The sequence below is a fragment of the Marmota monax genome, unplaced genomic scaffold, assembly GCF_021218885.2.
Source record: "Marmota monax isolate L192 unplaced genomic scaffold, Marmota_monax_Labrador192_F-V1.1 WCK01_AAM20220418_F8-fsc00030, whole genome shotgun sequence".
NCBI classification, from domain to species: Eukaryota; Metazoa; Chordata; class Mammalia; order Rodentia; family Sciuridae; genus Marmota; species Marmota monax.
Window position 1 is genome coordinate 4,080,820 of NW_026691988.1, and position 14,424 is coordinate 4,095,243.

The window sequence follows — 14,424 nt, forward strand, 5'->3', positions numbered from 1 at the left end:
ATTTATGATTTAATTTTCCTCCTCCTAATTTGCATTTTCAGCTCTGTTTTGATCCCATGGTGCTGTGATGAGTTGAGGACCAATAGGGAGAGTTTCAGGGGAGCCCTTGAGCATTCTGAATCCTGGAATCTGGGCTGTTGTCCTTGCTATGGTGTTTTAAGCACAAAGTAAACCCATTCCAATGTTCCTTCTCTAAAAACAGCCCAACCTATTACAAATGTTAGGGGGAAAGTAATATTTTGGGTACAAAATAGGTAGATGATATTGCTTCGCTTTTACTCCTATCTTCAGAGAAGCTGTAAATGCCTTAATAATTACTTTTAATCAACTATCTTTGTCATTGTTTTAATAAGGTAAAAATACATGGTCATTGTCAGCCACATTGATAACATTCATAAAAGGTGACAGTTGGAGGAGTAGTTTCTTTTGTGCTGTCCATTTTGTTAGATTTGATTTAGGCTTGAAGAAAGACAGTTGAGGAAGAGACCATAATTCTAAAGCAGATTTTATATTATTATTTTCAATCACTAGTGTTGTGCTGACATTTTTGTCTTGCTGCCTCTGTTATTCCTCTTCCTTTGTCCCCCCATTAAAGAAAACTTTTCATTCAGAGGACTATGTTCATTTTATCTTTGTGTTGTGTTAATTAAGCTACAGAAGTTGTATGTTGATGAAATTAAAATATGTCTCTCAATCCTTAAAAAGAGTTTTATAAACTTTTTTAGATTCTGCCAATTGTGGATTTTGAGATACAGTTTAATATGACCATGGCAGAAGGTAAGACACGTTAATTGCAGGCCTGGAGTGTGAAAGCAGGATTTTTATCAATAGTGTGAACCACAGAAAATTGGTTTGGGGGCATTATTTAAGACTATCCAATACAATAAAGGTAATGATGGAAAACCATTTGATGAAAACAGAGATTTCTCTGCTTGACAGTCAAAGCTATTAGTTATAATGGAAGAAGGGATATTTTATAGTGGAAATGGTATATAACATATTTAGTGGAAGCTGAGTTTCTCTTTAGGGAAATTATGGAAGCGTTTTGAGGATTTTTCTAGGTTTAGAGTAGAGCCCCAGATTTCCATTTAAAATACCTATTAAGTTTCTGTCTTACATGGATCTTAATTCTAAGAGAATATAAATTGATTGATGGGTTGTTTTTTCACAACTTTTGAATGAAAATTAAGAACATGTAAGCAGCTGATAACATTTTTCTGTTGTGATTTGGATGTTCATAGGCAGATCTTTAAGTTACTGGGCTGGCTCACATTTTTTTTTCTTTTTGCCCTGCTGGAATAAAGAGGTAAATTCTGCATTAATCCTGACTTGAACTTGTCTATATAAAATTGCAACTGTAAACATTGGAGTTCACTGTTTCAGAGAACTCAGTTCATAGATGGCCAGATCCATTCCTCAGGAGCCTGAAGTGAGGCAGAACAGCATGGTGGAAATGTACGGCAGAGGAAAACAGCTGGGAACAGAGCAGAGAGAGAGAGCTCTCTGCTATGAACAAAATATATACCCCAAAGGCACACCCCCAATGACTCACCTCCTCCAGCCACACACTGAACAAAATATATACCCCAAAGGCACACCCCCAATGACTCACCTCTTCCAGCCACACACTGCCTACATACAGTTACCACCCAGTTAATCCCTATTAAGGGATTCATGTGCTGAGTAGGTTAGGGATCTCAAACCCAATCATTTCACCTCTAAACTTTCTTGCATTGTTTCATACATGAGCTTTTGGGGACAACTAGTATCTAAACCATAACAGAATTAGAAACACCTTTTTATCCCCCAGGTGGTAAAGTATTGTGCTGAAGGATGGCACTTTGAGCATTAGGCAGATCTGAGTTTGAATATAAATTTAGGAACTGTCTAAATCGAAAAAAAATTTTATTTCCTATAAGTTGTTGTTTCCTCATCTGTAAAATAAGTGTATAATGTTAATTTATAGGGAGATGTGAGAATTAACTAGTTGATGTAAAAGAGTTCTATAGAGCCCTTGACACTCAGAAAAAGGCAATAGAAACTATCTATATTGTTATTGTTCCATTGGGTTTAGACTCATAATTTCAGTTCTGAACCTTTGTGTTCCAAGTCTCCTTATATGCTTTCTGCAGTATGTCATTAAAATAATGAAGACATTTTGGGTACTATAAGTCCTAATTAGCTGGAATGCCTAGCAATTTCATATATTATCCTCTAGTGATAACACTGATAACACATTGATCTTTATAGGCAAAAATTGAAGTGGACCACATTTTTCAAATGGTTGTTTCTGCTCTTTGTAATTCATTGTTGTTTTGCAGTTAAAAATAATTTTTCAACATGCTTAAATAGAGGAAAGGGTTAGATGGGTGTATCATCACATATCATCATATAATGCATACTAATTATGTTTAAATGGTGATCTCATTTTCCTTCTATGATCCTAGAGGAGAATATCAACCTTGGCACTTTACCATATGGAAGACCCAGACTTCTTCAGAAGAAAAACAGTGTCTGTCTTCTTTATCAGCACCAGTTTGTGAGTGGATACAGCCATGACCTCCTCATGCCCCTCTGGACATCCTATACCGTCAACAGAAATGCAAGTATTTGTTCCCTCTTTCACTATGTGTACCTATTTCAAATTATTAAGCAAAACATTAAAAGCATAGTTTCTCACTGTTACTCTCTATTATCTTTTCCCGAATGAGGGTAATACTGAACAGGAAGTCACATAAATTAAATTTCAGTTCTAATTCTGCCACTAACAAGTTACATGACTTTGACATGCATTTAGAGCAGACATCTGTGAAATAAGGTATATACAGCACAGGATTCTTCTTTGCCTATCTCCTCCTGGTTTTGGTAACTTATGATTCTGATTTATAATTTCATAAAATCAGTTTTAAAGTTAGTCGTAATTATTCATTTCTAAATACACAGCATATGGGCACAAGTGCTTCTCTCAACTGCCCACATCATAGGGGGTCCTCATTGATGGGGTAGCCATGGAAGCTCAGTCCCATTGCTACACATGCCATCTGGAGGGGAAGATGCCAGACACCTCTCCCTGTCCTACCAACACATAAGAAGTTGGGTGTAGAAAGGAGTTAGGGCAAATATCCCAGGAAAAGACCACCATTTCCCCTTGCTCCAGTGCCATGGTGGAAAGAGAATGTGATGGGGGAGTCCTAGAAAGAGAGAGAATAGGGAAGGAGGTCTTACCTGGTATTAATTTTAAGCTAGACTCACCAGACTTTCCAAGAGTGATTGGTCAGCTGTAAGGATGGATGCTCTTAAGGGATAGAAAAGGGATTTAAGAATGCTTCATTGAGAAGAGTTGTGAGAGTTAATAAAAGTATAACTAATCCTGAGGTAAGTAAGTACAAAGATAGGGCATTGGAGTACACATGATATATAATATACACACATATTTATGTGTTTATATAAAGTATCTTGAACTTCATTTTTTTTTAATTTCAAAGACTGCCTTTAGTCACTTTTTAAATATGACTTCATAATATACAGCATGCACCCTGTTTTGTAGGCACCCTATCCTATCTATTGTTGTTTAGTACTGTAATTATGGAGGTTGTTGGTTCTCTTTGAACTTTTTAGTTTTGCGATGTCATTGAATCTGTGTGAATTCAGACATCGCTGCTCCTGAGGTTTCTCCCTTGCTGGCTCTCTTACCATCTCCCAACAATTTTTGGCTGCATACTTGGAAATGGAAGACCAACTCCAATCTCTAAAACTGTTTAGATAAAAACATGATAAACAAAATGAGCAGAGCAGAATAGGAAGATATTTGCACATCTCTGACGGACAGTGTCCTTAATAGTGTAAAGAATCTTTGTGCTTCAGTTAGAAAAAAGATGACTATACCAGGAGGAAAATAGAAAGTAGGGAAGGATGTGAACTGACAGGTAGCCAACTGCAGCTCACCTCTCACTATTTACCCAGGGATTTTCTTCTCTTCCTGTGCCCTGTACCTGATGGTTCTTTTCCTTTGGTTCTTCAGGACAGTTTCTCTACAGAAGACTTTTCCAACTGTCTCTTCAAGGACTTCCGGGTTTCTCTTAGTCCTGTCCACAAATGTTCCTTTTATAAAAACAATGCTAAACTGAATTATGGGTTCCTTGCCCCACCACGTAAGTATCTTCCTCCTGCCCTTCCCTTTTCTTCTCTTGCTTTCTTTTGTCTTCTTGTTTATTAATTTTTCATACAGGGCTGGCGGTGTATGTAGCTCAGTGGTAGAGCACTCGTCCAGCATGCGCAAGGGCCTGGGTTTGATCCCCAGCAAATAAATAAACAAAATAAATAAATGGGTGGTAAGAAATCTTTCAAACATGATAGGGCAGTGGACCTTGGAAATCGGCCTCGGGTTCTTAGGAAGGAGATATACCTGTATTGATTGAAAATAAAGTGTGATTTGTCAAAGAATTAGGTAAAGGTGGAGCCTTCCAAATGCCTGCTTGTTCACTGCTGCAGAGCCTCCTCGGGAATGGACTTTTGAAGTGCCAAATTTGTTTTTTTTTTTTTTTTTTTTAGAGACAACCTTAAAAGGTAAAAATCAGAAGACTTCATTCAGGTGCTCAAATACCCTCAGCATCCAGTCCAGTCCCCAGAATGTCTGTAGTCAGAACTTGGCTGTTGCCTTCTAGAGACTGGAGCCAAGGCTGCAGCTCACACAAGGCGGCCTTGTCCAGCAGGTTGAGGCAGACAGCCTGCAAGACCGCCCATGGTGTTTTTTTCTGGGTAGTAGGTGTTGTTATGAAGTCAGAGTCTTTTTTTTTCCTTTGATTATGAAAATGTTTAAGGAAAGAAGTTTATAAACACAATTCACTTTAGTAGAAATAGGCATATGTTTACTCTGAGGCTCTTCTAGTAAGTTTCTGCTTTTTGGATAAATTCATCTTGAAAAGGGAAAAAAATATAAAAACTTTTTTTTAAGGGACTTGACCAGATACATTACATTTCCCCTTCACTTGGTACCTGGGGAAGTTTTACAGGTTTAAGATGATACTTGGCTTATGTTTTTAAATGTCACCCCTAGGGGAAACTATAATTTCGAATGTTATTTGTGTAGGATGAAAAAGTTGTCCTTTTTTTTTTTCCTTCTAGAATTAAATAAAGAGTCAAGTCAAATATATTCTGAAGCTTTGCTAACTACTAATATAGTGCCGATGTACCAGAGTTTTCAAGGTAAAAAGCTTTATATTTTATAAATTCAGTACATAAAGGTATAGTCTGAATATAATAGGATTTATGGCCTAAATTAAATGAGTAAATATCAAATACATTCTTAAAGATTTATTTGATTTTGAGAATTATAGGACTCAAAAAATTAGAATTATGATATATTTTAATGACTATGCTGTTTTATGTTTATAAAAAGTATGTAAAAAAAGATGGGGGATTTCCCCACCTTAGCCTAGAGCAGAGTTTCTGGGGACCCTACCAAAAGATATGAGATTAGGCTGTGTTGGGTTTCATAAAGAATACTAAACCAAAACAATCTTTTGGTGACCTCAGAAATGATCAAATCTTCCTTAAAATAGAATCAGAGTCCTTTTTCCTTTTATCTAGTATCGTCAACACATGTTATGGTGATATTTCAATTGATTTCAATCTTTTTTATTCCAACATGACACCTACATTACTCACGAAGAATAGTGTTTACAATATACACAGAAAGAAAGCAAGAAATTATAAGATAAACATTAATCATATGTACTACACTTAGGTTTTGCTTTCTTTTGTTTTCTTTCAAATTTTCTGACCTAGAAAATAAAAGTGCTTTAATTCTAACATAAAAAAGTATATAAAGTTTTTCGTAAAGTTATCTACCTAATACAGTCAACTAATACTTATATTAACTTTCAGTCTGATTCTCTCTTTAACTATTTGAAAGTTCTTGGTAATTGTTATTGTTTTAAAATGTACTTCATATCATCATTAGCCATTGTGGCTTGACTCCTGCAGAGTAAATATACATTCGTACTTTAACTGCTCTGTAAAATATCAAAATATAGAGCATATATGGAGATTTTTACTCTAATTTAGATCTATAACACTTGTGAATAGTTCAATATTTATAATAAATCTGAATAATTTACTTGGTGTTTGTAATGTTGTTATATTTAACCATGACATATAATCAAAATGGTTCATTATAGTGCACACATGCAGGGATGCCCAAAATAGAATTGAATTCAGCTTTTGACCAAAGCCAAACAATGGATTTTGGAGCTCACATTTAAGACTTAAGTCAAACTTGACTTTATCTCTAATTATAGCAAATCATTAATTTTGAATCATGATGTGAACTGATTTCACATGTGGCATACAATTTTTTTTTAAACTCTATCATCTGCCTTGTTTCAGTCATATGGCGCTACTTTCATGACACCCTCCTGCAAAGGTATGCTGAAGAAAGGAATGGCATCAACGTCGTCAGCGGTCCTGTGTTCGACTTTGATTTTGATGGACATTATGATTCCACAGAGATTCTGAAGCAGTAAGAACATATTTTATTACCTTAAAAATAGCTGTCAGTGGAGATTACTGTCCTGTGGAGGTAACAGAACCCTTCCTCTCTAGTATAATTCACATCTACTCACAAGGCTCTTCTGGCTACACTGAAAGCTCTTGAAATCTCTGATTGATTTGATGTTTTGCTCAGTGTTCAGCAAAATAGTTCTTAGATAAGAGAACTTATATTTTCCCCCCTTTTGATTCAAATCAGTAATTACTGGGCTCAATTTCAATGCTGAACTCAGTATTTAAGATCTCTGTGTAGTGAAATGTTAAGATACTATCTTAATAAATAGACTCCCAGGCAGAAGATGAAGAACTGAATGGTGTGGCTGCAGATACCCTGAGGCCAGGGGTGTAAAACCATGGTGCCTCACGTCTGGTGGGTTTGGGTTAAGGTCACAGCTCTTAGGCAACTCTGACTGGAGAGCAATGATAGAGCAGCTCCTTATGGTGCTGTTTTTATAAAATGAGATGGGAAAACATTTTAGTCTTTTTTTTTTTTTTTTTTTTTTTCATTTCCAGGGGTTAAACCCATGGCTTTGCCAGTGATCCCCAGCTAGTTATCTTTTTTTAAAGAATAATTATAAGATTTGGGGGAGCAATTTTGCTTTCAAGATCACAAGACTGAAGACTCCACTGAGATTTGGCCTCTTGGAAGAATTTTCCTATTCTCCCAGGCTGACTTAGGGGTTGCTATTTACCCATATTTATCTGGGATCATATCAAGTCTGCAAAATTGCAATTTTGTTACTATATAACTTGATACATGAACGTCCCACATAAGCAGCCTCAAAGCTCATAGCAATAGAGAGGAAGAGACCTTCATAGTTTCCTATTCATAGTTTTCACCAGAGCCCTATGTTCTAATCTGTTTTATATATTATGATTCCATGTAATATCATATTCGAAAATAATCATCCCACTACCTTAAACTTTTAAAGATGCTGGAAAAAAATCCCACAATTTTAAAACCAAAGGAAATATCAATCTCAGCACTGCAAAAAGAAAAAGAAATGGAAATAGGAGAATCATGATAAGTTAAAGATTTTGCTTCAAATATCTTAATAGGTGGCAATTTTTAAAAAATTAAGTTTCAAGGTAAGAAAAAAAATCCAGTTAAAACAAAAGAGAATGCATGACTCCATGTCCTCTCTGAAGGAACTAGAATTAAAAAAAAAAAAAAATTCCTCACCTGTTACCTCTGTGTCTTCTATTTGTTCATAACTTCAAGACCTATTGAGAACTGCCAGTAATCGTAAGAATCTTGTTGGTAGGTGTTCAAAAATATTTTTGTTTCCTTTAGCATCTCAGTTCAAGTGTATTTAGGTAGAACTGAAAAAAATAATTTGAATTTCAATAGAAAGTAATTATTTGGGTCTTCTAATTATTAGTTTCAATCAATAGAATATATTCAGACACTGTGATTACCTAACTTCTTATAAATAATTTAATTGAATTTTAGTTTTAAATGTGCTTTGTTAGAACATGTTTTATCAAAGTGCTCATTAAAAGGAAGATCATTATTTCCTTCTGAAAGTGAATATTGGCATATTTTACAGAAACATCAAAGTCATCCGTAATCAAGAAATTCTGATTCCAACTCACTTCTTCATTGTGCTAACCAGTTGTAAAAATAAATACCAGGATCCCTTGCAGTGTGAAAACTTAGATACCTTAGCTTTCATTTTGCCTCACAGGCCTGACAACAGCGAGAGCTGTGCGGTAAGTAGCCTTCATTAATCTCTTTTGCATATTGAATATTAAGCTTGTGTGTATGTTTGTATGCATGTCTTACATCAGACAACTGTGGAGAAAAACACAACTGTTGAAATGTATGTGGACTTTGAAATTTCGTCTTGATCCTCTAAGATGGCAGGTCTTTGAAGAAGTTCACCTTCTCTGCTAAAGACACTCAGAATCAGATTGGACTCAAACTTCACATGGTCTCATCACCAAATTCTAAGTTTATATGAAATGTGATTTTTTTTTTTTTTTACTTAAAAACTGGTTTTATAAAAATTTTCAGCACTATTATAAATTAGTCTTAACGTTGTGGTTAGACATTTCAAATAAATGTCTACATATAACTTTATTATGAAAATCTCCTTTCCTGTTGTGTTGTCATTCCAGTGTTTGGAAACCATTTTATATTTAGAGTTTTAGAATTCTAAATTATAGATTTAAAAATTAAAATGGCACACATGTTAACAATTGGTAAGTGTTTCCAAATGATGAAGAGTACTCCCCACATTTCCTGGGGTGTTTTTGTGTTTCGAGGTTGTTTTCTTTTTTGTGGAGCTTGGGACCAAACTCAGGACACTATGTATACTAAACACACACTGTGCTACTGAGTTGCCCTCCCAACCCCCTAGGTCTTTTTTTTTTTTTTTTTTCCTTCACTGAAGTTACACAACGTAAATCCAGACCTGAGTTGGCAAGAATTTTTGACTTTCATACCAGACCCTGTGGGTGTGGGTGTGGGTGTGGTTGATATCTGGAATTCCGTGGTCCTGGTCAAAAGGATGTTGAGGCCCACTGTGAGCTCAGCAGGAGAGAGTGTTGTACTCACTCATTTATCCATGGTCTCCTTTAGCCAGCTATTCATCAGGGTATTAAATTTGATCCTCTGAAACCCCACACCACACGAGTGACATTTCTTTCAGTATCTATGCAATATATAAGCATGTGTTACAGGCCTACTTTATTTTTTCCAAATTTGATACAACTAGTTGAACAAATATGATATACATATTAGATATCTATATATTTGATAGATATAAATATTAGAAGACAAGCTACTCAACAGTGGGGATTCTGTCTAATATCATATGGCATCTGCCATTTCGGAGTACTGCAACATCCCAACTGATTAAACTGGGGAGATGGGAGATCTTATTGGAAAAGCGAAGTGAGTGTTGTTGGTGATTCTCCTTTTGTTTTCCATCCTCATAGCACGGGAAGCTTGAGCCCTCATGGATTGAAGAGTTGTTTATGTTGCACATAGCCCGGATCACAGACGTTGAACTCATCACTGGACTCAGCTTCTATCAAGAAAGAAAAGAGCCAGTTTCAGACATTTTAAAGTTGAAAACACATTTGTCAACCTTTAGTCAAGAAGACTGATTTTTTTTATTAAAAAAAAAAAACAAAACACACCATAAATCTTTTTGAGACAATCTTATATTTTATACAGCCCTCTATCTATGCTATTCCTTTTTTTTTTTTTTTTTTTTTTTTTTTTGGAAACTGTTGAGCAGAGTTGGAACTGAGGATCCTCTGTGATTCAGACATCTCAGGGAAACTTGTGGACTCAGCACAGCAGCAGGAGAGTGCTTCTATTGTGTCTTGCAGAAATTTCTGTGCAGAAACTATGTGTGTTATTGAAGTTCAAAGACAGACCACACCTAAACTGCTCTTTTATTTCTCTTAAGGGAGAAATAGCTGTGAACATTGTCTGGACACCAGATAGTAGAATTATATTATTGGTAATAAATATGGTGTTGGAAAACACTAGGCTAATTAATAGAATTGGCATAGTCCATGTTACATTAGTATCTTAACAAGAATTTACAAGTGGCTCTAGATTCCTTTTCATTTGGAGTTTCTTTGTTTTTAGTTTTAAACAAAAAAAAAAATAGTGGAAATCAAAATATTTCTGAGGTCCTATTTCTTCCTTTTCTTTATACTCCCTCAAAAACAAATTAATTAATCTTGTGGCTTTTTAAAGTTGTGATTGTATTTCTTTATATTTAAGGTCTCTCTAACACCTGTGAGTTTGGTATATCTACCAATTTTAAAATTTTACTCTATGCTTGTACAAAAAAAAAATATTTCCATAGTGTTCATAATTAACAGAGGCTGAAAATAGCCCTAAATGTGGTTCTTTAAGACTGTTAAAATTGAGTCTTATCTGGGTGAAACCTCAGAGAATTTGTGAGTATATGAAGGTGACATTTTTCACAGAGAAGGTAGGAATGTTTTCCTGTGTACGTAAGAATGACTACCAGCTACAGAGCTGTTCTGTGCTCAGCTGTTCGTTTTGAAGCTCCATAAATGACAAAATGAACTTGATTTTCCTACTACTTGGCAATAACCTTTCATTCCAACTGTGAAACTTCAAAGACTACATTAGGCTACTTGGGTTCGATTTAGGTATAATATTAGTACACCAAAGATTTGTATGTGTCCTACATTTGATAATCATTCTTCAACTGCCTAGGAATGAACTGCAAAGACCTTCAAATAATATAAATTGCAACTGAAATTTTAATTTAATAACTTAGTTTAATTGGTTTTTGTCTTGGTCTCACAGTTTCCTAAAGCTCTGAATGTATATTTTTTTCAGTCTAATTTTCTCTCCATTGTTCAGATTTAGTTATTTCCATTTTTCTATCTTAGAGTTCCCTGATTCATTTTCACCCTAATCCATTCTGCTGTTGAGCCTATGCATTGATTTTTACATTTCACCTTTTGTATTTTTTTACTTCTAAGATTTCTACTTGATTTTTCTTTATGTCTTCTATTTACTGAGAATTTTTATTTCTTTGCTAAGATTTTCTGTTTTTGTTGTTGTTTTGTTTTGTTTTGTTTTGTTTGTTTCAAGGGTGTTCTCATTACTTGTTGGAGCATTTTTACGTTGGCTGCTGTACGATTCTCATCAGATCATTCCAACATCTTTGTCATTGCAGTGTTTGAATCTATTTTTTTAACTTTGAAAAAAATTCCTGCTTCTTAGTAAGATTAATAGTTTTTAATTGAAACCTATATATTTTAGGTATTCTGTTATAAGACTGTGGATCTTATTTGAACTTTTTGTTTTTGCTAGGTTTTTTTTTTTTTTTTTCTGATAGCATCCTAGCAGGGAAATTGGGGGCACTGCCTTCATATTACCAGGTATGGCTAGGATTCCAGGTTCCCCACTCAGCCTCCATTGACACTTGAGGTGAGAGGAGATAAATAAGGTGGGAATTTGGCTCTGCATTAGCTCTCTATTGATCCCTTCTTGACTGAGATGTCCATGGCACCTGTTAACTGCTCCCATATGGTCTCCACTTACACTTTGGGACTGGGGTGGAGGAAATGACTTCATTATCACCAGGTAAGGATGAAATACCCAATTCGCTATTCTCAACTTTCCCTGACCCTTACCCTGTCAGGGGATCTGGGACACCTCTTTATATCTTGTCAAGGTTGGAAGTCTGGGCTCCCCACTAAGCCCTTGCTGGTATGGGGGGACCACGGTTCTTTTTGTGGTTGCTTCATTGGAGCAGAATGACTTTCGTTTCATGTCATGCTAGGCTACCCATTTTTTTGCCCATTGGCTGGCAAGAGAGCAGGCCTCTCATGGGACATTTCTTTTTCCCCTTTGCTCTTGTTGTTTGCAGGTTGTTGACTTCTTCAGCTTCCAGTCTGAGATATATGAGCTAAAAGATAACTCAGGGAACACATCCCAGTGTTATTTCTTGGGTCCTGTGGCCCCTATCCTGTTTTCCGCCTTTTCTCCACCATTCAGAGTCTTCTTGCATTTGTTGTATATATAGTATCCAGGCTTTTTGTACACTTAGCAAAAGGATATCTACTTCATATTTGTAGAAGTGACTCGTTGATTTTTATATAGTCTTTAAAACATGTACAGACACATGATAAGCTTTCTTAAAAAATCTTGGCAGAGCTTTATTAAATAGATAGATGTCCAATCCCTGTGCTAGACACCAAGAATACAGGAACAAGTTAAACTCCTTACATTCTTGAGGGAGTGGAAGCAGCCAAGTGTAAATGATCCCTAAGGAGTGGGAACTATTATTTCAAAGCCATGAGCTGGGTGTCAGAGAGCACAAAGGAGATACTGGTTGCTTCTTGGCAGTTTCAACATTGGTTTCTCAACCTTTGGGCTAAGGCTTGAAGGATGAATTGGAGCTCTGCAGGAGAACACAGTAAAGATGGGACATTCTAATATCCCTTGGATGGATACATTTTTGGAATTTTCCCATTTACCACTATTTTTGATATATTATGTAAGCATCACAGTGACCAATTTATAATGTACAACTCTATTTTTTTTTGCTTTCCTATAATAATCTGTTCTTAAAGGAAATGTTAGGCTAACATTTGTTACCCTGTCAGGGGATCTGGGACTCTTTAAAGGAAAGAGCATCTGTATTCTTTTTAGGTATTTATCTGTTGCTCTTATACAGTATTCTTTCCCTTTTTTTTTTTTTTTTTTTTTTGTGTGTGTGTGTGTGTGTGTGTGTGAAAGAGACCTCTCCTTATATTATTTCAATTTAAAACATGTGACATATCTCTACTCCCCCAATTTGAGTTCACATGACCATCCCTCAGTATTCGTGGGGAATTGGGTCTAGGATCTCTTCCACATTTCAATATCAAAACTTTTGATACCCAAATCTATGGATATTTGAGCCCATTATATAAAATGGTGTAGTATTTGCATATAATCTACACAATCCTGTACTTTGTCATCTCTAGATTATTTATATTAACTAATGCAATATAAACACAATATAAATAGTTGTTATACTATGTTGTTTATAGAATGATGGCAAGAAGGAAAATGCCTGTACATGTTCAGTATAAATAATTATTTTTCAAACATTTTAATCTGCAATTGATGGAATCCATGGTTATAGAACCCACGGCTCTGAACGGCTGACTGCATATGGAAATATCTTTTTCCTAATAAAGGCTATTCTTTACTTTTCTAATGCAAAATGAAACTTTTTAAAAAAAAATCTTAAATATTACTGCTATTCCTCCAGTCATACTCCATATTCCTCCAGTTACTCCAGGTAAGTAACTTTCAAAGAAAGTTTTGAAGTTGTCAATTCATTCATTGCAGAGAAAAAGAAACAGGCACAATTTTAAAATATTTTCTTGAGTCAAGAAAAAAGGACAAACCTTAGGGGCAAGAAGATAAATGCTCAGGCACCACCAGAGTAAGTAGACACATAGAGTTCAAGGACTCTTAGGCCAGTTGGCCAGTCCTGTGTGAGGAGATAAGGTGGGGGTGGAGCAGAGACCACCCCTCTCCTGGAGAAGTTACTCTCTCCCCTTGGCTTTTTTCTGTAAGTAGCCACAATAACTGCTGGATCCTGCACTGCAGGTACTTGCTTAGATTTCCGAGAAGCTAAGTTTGACCTTTGAAACTGAGTGTAGTGATTATACTTACTGAAGCTTATCAGAGGAATTTGGGGAGGCGGTCAGTGCTTTCATAAGCATTAAGTAAAATCTTACATGGCTATAATCCAAGGACATTTTCCCTGATATTGGGCCAGTCTAAACATTGTAAGAGAGAAAAAAATTCTCCTATAGAATATAGGTATCTCTAAGTTAAGAAATGTGGGCTTTCAAATAAAACTTAAATATACTGAATCTTGCCTGCTTTTCTGTGTGGATATGTGTGTCAAGGGTGGGGAGGGGAGGGAGGAGATTCTCCAAGAATATGACACAAAGTCCAAGTGTTGTTGACAGTCAACCACAGCTGTATTGTTGGAAGGAGAAAAAAGATCCAAAGTTCATTTCAGGATCATAGAGTAAACATTTCTGATCTGTAACCTATATCCTTGTTTGGGGTATTTTTATTACATGTAGTCATACTTCCAGGTAAAACCAAGTGACAGACATATATAACTATCCTTCCAGTATTTTGAATTGTTTGAAACCAGAGGGAAAAGTAGCCCACTTGTAACTTCTCTAGGAATCTTTTGATGTGAAATGTTTGCATTTACCCTTTCCATTACAGATCTATGGTTGAAGAAAAATAAAGATGTTTACTAGCAATTATATTCATACCAGAAATTATAAATGTATAATATATGACTTACAAAAGGAAGCTATATAAAGCAAGCCTTCTTCATCCCCCCCCCC

The 14,424-nt window shown here is 35.6% G+C and overlaps 1 protein-coding gene across 2 annotated transcripts in view; it reads left to right on the plus strand.

The window, feature by feature from the left end:
• The window catches only part of Enpp1 (ectonucleotide pyrophosphatase/phosphodiesterase 1), a 60,453-nt gene extending 47,179 nt beyond the window's left edge, over positions 1 to 13,274 (plus strand). For both annotated transcript variants that reach the window (XM_046449645.2, XM_046449654.2), the window contains exons 19-25: positions 726 to 777; positions 2,448 to 2,602; positions 4,022 to 4,151; positions 5,125 to 5,205; positions 6,388 to 6,520; positions 8,100 to 8,262; positions 9,493 to 13,274. In XM_046449645.2, the coding sequence (XP_046305601.1) occupies positions 726 to 777; positions 2,448 to 2,602; positions 4,022 to 4,151; positions 5,125 to 5,205; positions 6,388 to 6,520; positions 8,100 to 8,262; positions 9,493 to 9,663 (885 nt within the window). In that variant the 3' untranslated portion in view covers positions 9,664 to 13,274. The remainder of the gene's footprint in view (positions 1 to 725; positions 778 to 2,447; positions 2,603 to 4,021; positions 4,152 to 5,124; positions 5,206 to 6,387; positions 6,521 to 8,099; positions 8,263 to 9,492) is intronic.
• Positions 13,275 to 14,424: the final 1,150 nt, after the last annotated feature.